The sequence below is a fragment of the Pygoscelis adeliae genome, unplaced genomic scaffold (genome assembly GCF_000699105.1).
Source record: "Pygoscelis adeliae isolate BGI_AS28 unplaced genomic scaffold, ASM69910v1 Scaffold44, whole genome shotgun sequence".
In the NCBI taxonomy this organism is placed as follows: Eukaryota; Metazoa; Chordata; class Aves; order Sphenisciformes; family Spheniscidae; genus Pygoscelis; species Pygoscelis adeliae.
In genome coordinates, this window is record NW_008824761.1 from 2,571,959 (window position 1) to 2,581,306 (window position 9,348).

A 9,348-nucleotide genomic window follows, 5' to 3' on the forward strand; every position below is an offset into this window, starting at 1 on the left:
GAAGAGACCTCCAAGATCATCGAGTCCAACCGTCAACCCAACAACACCATGCCCATAAATAAGCTGCTGCTGCATATAGGAGAAAGGAAAATTGGTCTAGTTAGTCCAGTCTTTCAAAATGTAACTGCCTAGTCTGGAGATGTTTTACTTTCTTAACCAGAAAGCTGAGTGTATTAAGGGTTTACAGTCAGTATTTCTCCTTCCTATCACCATCATGCCAGGCAAGAAGATGAATGTCATAGCTGGTCTCTTTCTGGGCATTCTTCCCTTTAGGAGAAATCATCAGCAAAACAGTCAGCACCATCAACTTCACATTAAGAAAGGGTGAAAGTCAAGGAGACTGTTGTGTCCTATAAGACAATATATAGTCCTATGAGTAAAAAGTAGCTGAAGAAATTAACGATGCTTCATAGCATGACTTACAAAGAATACAAATTTTTATATTTTGCAAAACTAGCCTTCCATGTCTCCACTTTTCAATACGTGTGTGATGTTTTCATACTATTTTTAATAATTGTAAAAAAAAACCCAAATAAAATAAAACTATATAGTATGAATACCTAGAAAACGAAGAGAAAAAAACCCCAACATTTCTATAAAATCAAGTTACTGATTGATGGGAATTTGCTTATATTTGCCTTGGGTTTTTGCTTTGGGCTTGTTCTCTTTGACTGTCTTTTCTGTCACACAGACATAAATGTCTCAAATATGTATGAAGTGATTTTTTTTTCCACCTCTAAAACTATATATACATCATTGCGTATTGTTATTAACAAATATTGAATATCAGTTTAGTAGTGAAGAGGGAATGAAAGCTTTTTATTGGCATTGCATCACAGAAGTAACAGCCTTTATCAGTTTGATTTGATTAAAACAATCATCAAGTTATTTCATAAAATTATTATTACTGTGGTTGAAGCCATGTATTTTATACATGCTTCATAAAGCAAATTATTGGTTCTTTAAAGGAATGAAGGCATATATTAGGGAAGTAACGCTTTTCTTGAACACTCAGCTCTTCTTTCGTAAGTTCTAATTATACCTGTACATGCCTATACCATTAATAACCAAAATCTGTACACATTCAGCAAACTCTGCAACAGCTGTGCAGTAGCAATGACCTGAGAAGGCAATATTTTGAGAGTGATTATTCACAGTTTGCGTGATCAAAAGGAACTATTCACAAAAAAGCATCTTAAAAATTAATGGAAAATTTATTGAAAACATTATTTTGGCTGCTGCCAGAATGTTGCAAACTCTAATAAAGTGTACTTACTTGATTGACCAGTATTGCAAGGTGCATATTTATTTTTTTATTTCACTCGCATAAAGATGTCTGGGATTTAAGCAAAATTTTCTTTTTGAAGCATTAGAGCTGCCTCTATGAGTCACTAAATTGTCCTATATTAGTTATTGGGTTCATTACCTGGACAGTGGGATATCTAGGTTCCAAAGATTGACCTAGTCAGGAAAGGACTACACTGAAAATGTGATCCCCTCCCTTTCAGGGTAGCCATGAAGCTCTGGGGTAGATCTCCTCGGATCCTTCTGCGGGAGCTATTCTTATTATATGTCATATGAATACAAAATGGAATAGAGGAAAAGTGAGAGTAAGGATAGGGCACTGATAGTTGTGATAACTGAGTGCCAGATGCCACTCCTTGAATATTTTTAATTTCAAACAATACAGAGCTATGGAAGCAAGAAAAAGGAAGAGCACTCTTCCCAGACTGGTAAGTGAGGCTCTCCATTGCGAGCAGAGTCCAGCAAATTAATTTCATTATTAATCTTGTGTTAGTCTTGTGCTTTGTATTAGTAAACTTCATATTATTCTATTATTTTAATATTGAGTTCATCCAGTTTTGGATGAACTTTTTAATGGCTTTTTTCCAGCCCAAGGAGCTTGAAATAATGTGAGGAAAATGTCACGGAGTTGTAGAAAAGTGTTTAATGGTGTAGTATTGAAGATAGCTTCTGTAAGTTCTGGTGAGTGACATGAAGTTATATTGGCAGTGAGAATGCTGAGACTACCAGAATCATCTTTGGAGGACTGACAGTGCAAATCTGGCATAGTCCTATCCATATGTAATAGAGAACTGTTTCTGGAGTAAATTATTCTCAAAATAGCATCCAGGTTTTTCTGCCAATAGTTTCCAAATAGAGGAAACTATTGGGTTTGCCATGGCTCTCTGGAAAGAGATATGATTGGGAAACCAAGAATGAGTATTCAACCAGTTTGCTCTTATTTGACAGTGCTATTTGACAGACCAAATCACCAAAAGGTCTCTGATATATCATAAAAGAGTGGTGAGTTTTCAGTAGGTGACTCTCTGTCACCCCTACACCATAATACCTCTGTTATGCAATCTGTGTTAAGCAATAGATGAAGAATGGTTGGAAGATAAGGAGACTCAACTGGAGTGAAGGATAGTGCAGGAATGAAAAGTAGAAGAGAAACAATGGATTTACTGTTAAATGACAAGAAAGAAAAAACATATTATGCAATTAGATTCACTACAGAGGCCTAGCTGTTGTTTCCACAGAGATATCTGTCCCATAAAGTATCTCACTCTCTATGTCATGATATGTTAAATTATGTGCTAAACCTTACATTTCTGTCATTTCAACCTGTCATCAGTAGACCTCCTGCAATTATCAGTTTGACAGGTTTGTCTAGCCAAGCCTTCAGAGCTGTTAACTTGGGAAGAGAACACAGATTCTATCCAGAACAACTACTGAAAGAGACAGACTCTATACCAAAGTCAAAAAGACTGTGATATCCATGCCCAAATTTAGCAAATTTATATAGACTCATAGATTTTATGGCCTAATGTTACTGCTGTGATCATGTAGACTGACTTTCTGCAAGAGGAACACAGAATTTCTCTCCGTCATTTCTGTCTTGAGGACATGCCATCTGAAGGAGTTTGAGCATGTCTGTTTAAAAATGTAGCAGTATAGATATGAAAACTTCAAGCAACACAGAAATTAGCACATTCCTAAATTCATAATTGCAATAAATCCTTACCATCATTGGTTAAAATATGGAATATTATTCTTACGCTTAATTTAACAGGTTACTAGTTCCAGTCATTAGATCTTATTATTCCTCTAACAGTTAGATTCTTAATCGTACAATCTTTTCTTTATTCAGGTACTTATACACTATGATTGGATTACCTCTTGGAAAAAATATCTTGATAAACCCTTATGGAATTTCTAGCAGATTTTCCAGATTTTTAATGGTTCTTTTGTAATTCTTTCTGAAGTTTCTCCATACTATTTACATTATTTACATGTACAACATCTGCATCCATTAGTTTTCATGGTGTACCGTTAGATGAAGTCACTACCAGCTGTGACTATGGGTTTCTCAATCTGTTCCACTTTGCATTTATGCTTCTCAGATACTTACAAGTATGAAAGCAAAATTTTTAAAAAAGGAGACAAAATACTTAAAACAGACATAATACTATTTTCATGGAATACAGCACCTCATTTGTTTTTTTTAATTTACTTACTAGAAAACTGGATTTTGAACATTAATATATTGAATTTATGTAGTCCAAAATGATGATTTGCCCTCACATTTACAGCCATAACTATACCAAAACAGAAAGAAATTCAATATTGAAGAATGTATTTGTATAGTATTTTAAAACATAGGGGGCCAGAACTGGACCAGCTTTTAAGGAGCAAATGTAAGAATGTCAATGCATTTGGTGTTCTGTATAGAAGAGACTTTAAATGTGTAAACCCATAGCAAGTTAGTATACGCTATGGTCAGCATCATGGAAGATTACGTTTGTACGGAAGCCCTTCTGTCTTTGTCCTGTATAGAAAGAATAATTTTCTTATAGCTTTGCCAGTAAATTTTCCTATTATACAAGCAATGCAAACTGGCAAACTCAAACAGGCAATCTTGTATTGAATCCCTTAAAGTTCTCCAAGCAAAATAAACTTCCAGATTTCTTCATTGGTGTAGCTGTAATTACATTCACACCTTTTGACAGAGGAGCATGACATGAATCTCACACCAAACCAACTTTTTTATTTTGGCAGTTTTCTAACTGCAACATTTCCCTGTGTCAATGTAAGATTAATTTATGTGGAAATGGAATTGAACATCATGATAGCAAAGTGTGTAAAAGTTATTCAGTAAGGTCAGACAAGATCAGAGAACACCCAGATGAACTTTAAAAGCCAGCTGAATTCACAACACAACAGCAAGTCTTAAATGCAAAGTAAAAGACATTGGGGAAAAAATCTGAAGGAATTGTGCATCTCACAGGGTTCTACATGCATTGTATAAACCCAATAAAGTTTTCATTATAGAGAAGTCAGTGAAGACTGTTTTCTGTATGAAACCCAGTTAAAAGAGTACAAGAGGAAATGTGGAGAGAAAATCCATTACATTAATGCAAGGAGCTTATCAGTGTTCGTTGTCATTAAAAAAAAAAAAAAAAAGCTAAGAATCCATGAAAATGCAGGAAGAACAGTATTTTTATTAAAAGGAAAGCAAATTTTCTACAAAAAGTGACTGAAATAATTGGGATGGCTTAATTTACAGTGGGAAAAAAAACAAGAATAAAAATCAAATATGAAAGGACATGATAAAAAGTATGAAATAGTGAATGAGACAAAAAAAGTAAATTGAGGACAACTTTTTATGTCCTAATGAAAGAGGAAATAAGCTATTTGAGGGAGTAAAAGGTGAAAATTTCAAAACTGATGAGATGTGTTTTGACATACATCATACTGTTAAATTCACTGCATAATAATACAACTCTGCTTATGTGTGAAGGTGAGAGAGGGTTTGTGTGTTTACCTAGACAGTGATTATATATGCATGCATGTGTATAGAAACATTCACACACTTAAACTTTCTTTGAATACGATTAATTTTTTATCCCAACAAGGATTTGATTTTCTATTTAACTTTGCATTAGGTGAAGAGTATAAACATGAAAAGCTAAAGAGTACAGTGTTGTTATAACAAATTATAGCAAATACTTTTTTGACAATGTAAACCTGTTTGTTCAGGATTTAAGAATATTTATAGCTATTAGATATTAGGGTAAAAAAACAAAACCCAAAACAAAACAAAACAAAAAGTCCCCACAACTACAGCGTATTATCTCCTGATTTTCTATGCGAACAGTGACACATCTTCCCACACGTTTGCTACTGGTTGCGCCCTGAGATAAGATATTGAGCTATAGGAATCAAGAGTTCAATTTAATATCCACTTTAATATTCTGGAACAATTATAGCTGAAACATATAATTAAATAAAAAGCATTTATAAGCAAGACTCTTCATACCAGAAGAAATTGGAGAATGAGTTCACAGAAGGTTCTACAGAAAAAAGTGAGGCTCAGGCTTTATAAGAAGGAAAATTTCAGTAAGGCTTAGTAGGGTTTTTCAATACTTTTTTAAGTTTAGGAAAAAAAAAAAAAACAAAACCAAACCCAACATCCAAAGTGCAGGAACACTTTCTGTGAACACCGAGATGAAACTTGTTCAAACTCATTGATAAATATAGTTTTTAATGTCAAATTAATCTTTGAATGAATGACTTTTCTGAAATAGAACAAAACATAGTTCCACACAGAAAGTGGAAACTTTACATTGTTTTAAATGAAAGGGAGACTTTTCTGCAAGAAAAAAATATACCCATTCTCTGAAACTTTAATGATCTACTGTTTTCTGACTTTTTGATGAGTTCAAATCACGTGAAATGGAGTGGAAGAAAAAGACACTGATTTAGGAATAGGATTGGATTTAACCTGAGATTTTCAGAATTATGCTCATTTGGGATCATGGATTCATAGAATGGAATTACTGAGCTCACTGTATTGTAACAAATGGTATTTAGCTATAACCGACTTGGGGAAGCCTTCTAAGCTTAACTGAAGATGCTGTGAGATAGAGAATTCATCAGTTCCTTTGAATGGGTGATTAAAACACCTCATAGTTAAAAATTTGTTTCTTATTTAAATTTTTCCTACTTCAACTTCCATGCTTTACATTTTGTTTTACTTTTCTTCACTAGATAAAAGAATCCTTATATATCCAACATTATTTTCCTGTGAGGGTACCCATTCTCTTGCTATTTCTTTTTTTGATAAGGTAAATTGATGAGGCACCTTAAGTTTCTCACTGTAAGTTACTTGCTTGAGCCTTTGAATATGTTTTCTGATTCTGTGTGAGTCCACCAAGCTTCCCGCTAGTGAAAATAGTATATTTTTTTCTACATAATTGACAAAAATACTGAAGACATCAGACTTCTTTCCCTTCCCTGTGGAACCCTGGTAGAAGCAATTCCATTCAATGAAATCCCCCTTAGGCTGATAATAATTTGAGATCTATCAGGTATCCAGTCCATCTTTTATTTATCATGTGCTTTACCGATATTCTAAAGAGCTAATTCATGATCAGAATGTTAGGAGATACTAAGTTAAGCAGTATACAGAAATCTAAGACTGTCACATCATTGACAGGTTATTCTATGAAGCAAACAATCTTCTCAAGGAATGAAATTAGGCTTGTTTGACAAGACCTAGTTTTCATAAAGCCATGTGGAGTGGCATTAATTTTATTCCTGGTTGTTAATCCTTAATTAATCAAATCACAAACTGGTATTTCCATTTTCACTTTGAATATGCAAGTTCATGTTAGCTGTGTTTTGGAAAACTTTTTTTTTTGTTATTGATAAAGCATACTTTTATCTTCTCTCACTCTCTCCTCCATTTTAGGAGTTACAGTGCTTGAAGGGCCTATTTATGCAGTGGGAGGACATGATGGTTGGAGTTATCTGAATACAGTTGAGAGGTGGGACCCTCAAAGTCAGCAGTGGACATTTGTGGCAAGTATGTCAATTGCCAGAAGCACTGTTGGAGTAGCAGCATTAAATGGCAAGTGAGTAGGGTATTCTTGTATGATTGAAACATATTTCTTAGAGGGATGGGTAACTGTGACACACAGTAGGATATAACTTCTAGCATATTTTAATAGAGGGTATCTTTTAAAATAAATGTAAACACAGTTGTGCACACCCCCCTGTATCTCATAGCTTTTACAGTTATTTGAAATAAGTAATTTATATCTATTTTCTATATTATTTTTCTTAATATTTCTATCAAATGCTTAAGAATATAGACCTGAAATTTCAGTGTGCATGGTATAAACCAATTCAGGACAAATTGTCAGTTGACTCATATGACTTCTATATGTTGTATATGTCAGTTTTAGTTAACCAGCTGAGTTTATCCATCTAATATAGTCATGTACCCCGTGATAAGATTGTTGTATATGCATTTTGTACCTTGCTTCAGCCAAAAATTGACCCATGAAACTTTCTTTGTCTTAAGGCAACTACGTTCACACAGGAAGTAAACAAAAATTTGATTCTTGTCAAACCAGTCAGACTGCATTAAACCTGTAATTTTGATTGTGTTCAGATTCTAAGTTTCTCTTTTATAACTTTAACTTTTTAAAATTTTAATGTGGCACTTTCTAAAACTCATTTTACAGTAACATGATATTATGTATTACTTGTTGCTTATCACTTTTAAAGTATTTGCTTTTAGCTCTGTGGCTAAAAAGAACATGGTGTGAGCTGTAATAATTTAGAGCTGGGGGAGGAATTCATCACACCTAACTTCAGATATTTTTGTATAGACATCTACAACTGAGCCAATCATCCTAAGCTCACCTTATGGTCAATGGAAGAAATATGTACTTTTAGGATATAATTCATTTTACTTATTTTAGACATTTATGTTAGAACAGCATGGATAGTGCTCTGTAAGTGCCCATTTTTCTCTAGTAACTATGTAGGAAACCTGAGGACTCCGTCTCAGATTCTGACTTCTATGTTTTTGATATCTTAAGTGGGGAAGTTGAATCCCACTGTAGACAACGGAACATAAATAAAGGGCAGTCAGTAAAGAATCCCTTGGGAATGGTGGGAGCAATGGATTAAGGCAAATTTCTGGAACATTATTTTCCTCATACTTTATTGCTACTGAACTGCAAGGAAGAAAGGATGGGAAACAGCTGCAGATGTGGGATGGAATGAGAGAGTAAATATTGAGGACACTAAAAAAATAGTGTCCTAATAATAACAGTTATGATAAAAAGTATATAGGGAAAAAAAGGACTTACAAAGGCTATTTGGTTTCATGGTAGACTATGCTATTGCATAATTCAACAACCCACTAAATATTGCCCGCCCCATTTCTTCCAGTTGCAAATCATTCAGTTTTGATTATACAGCTGGATAAACTCTCAAAAATCCTTTATATTAGGTTGTGCTTATCACATCTAAGATACAGGCTTGAGATATGTAGACTGAATTGATTTCTGGGATTGTCAGACTCTTTCCACTGAATGTAAGAGTCACTGAGTATAAAAGTCAAACAAGGAACTTAATTTAGCCTACAAAAAACTGTTACAAGATCTATAGGAGATTGTATACCTTTCTGTAGCAGCAGCAGGAGGTCTGACAGAGTACCCATAATCCCATAATTATGACAATATGCAGATATATATTTTTTTAAATTGAATCCTAAATTAATTAAAACTACAGGCTTTAAAAATGTTAACTAATTTTATGAGTTTGTCATATCACACTTGTGTCCTATTTGTGGAGTAACTCTGGATTAAATAGGCTTTATTGGATGCATTCATTATTATAACATTATTTAATTCATGGTATCACATACTCACATGATCTACTTCTCATCCATGACATTAGGAGTTAGTTCTATGTTGTGAAATCATCTGCAAACCACTGAAGCTTAATTGTCATTGCTTTCTCTTACTAAGTCACAGTGGCATTGAAATGTTCCAGAGTAGATCAAATGGACAAAGCTGCTTTAATAACCCTGTTAGAATCATAGAACCATAGAATAGTTTGCATTGGAAGGGACCTCTAAAGGTCATCTAGTCCAACCCCCCTGCTGTGGGCAGAGACATCTTCAACTAGACCAGGTTGCTCAGAGCCCCATCCAACCTGACCTTGAAAGTTTCCAGGGATGGGGCATCCACCACCTCTCTGGGCAACCTGTGTCAGTGTTTCACCACCCTCAGCGGAAAAAATTTCTTCCTTCTATCTAGTCTAAATCTACCCCCCTTTAGTTTAAAGCTATTCCCCCTTGTCCCGTCATAACAGGCCTTGCTAAAAAGTTTGTCTCCATCTTTCTTATAAGCCCCCTTTAAGTACCGACAGGCTGAAATAAGGTCTCCCAAAGCCTTGTCTTCTCTAGGCTGAACAACCCCAACTCTCTCAGCCTTTCTTCATAGGAGAGGTGTTGCATCCCCCTGATCATTTTTGTGGCCCTCC

General features: G+C 34.6%; 1 protein-coding gene across 1 annotated transcript in view; it reads left to right on the forward strand.

Moving 5' to 3' along the window:
* KLHL1 (kelch-like family member 1) overlaps positions 1-9,348 on the forward strand; it is a 181,793-nt gene that overhangs the window by 153,270 nt on the left and 19,175 nt on the right. Inside the window, exon 7 of the mRNA XM_009323524.1 lies at positions 6,758-6,920. Within this exon, the coding sequence (XP_009321799.1) occupies positions 6,758-6,920 (163 nt within the window). The remainder of the gene's footprint in view (positions 1-6,757; positions 6,921-9,348) is intronic.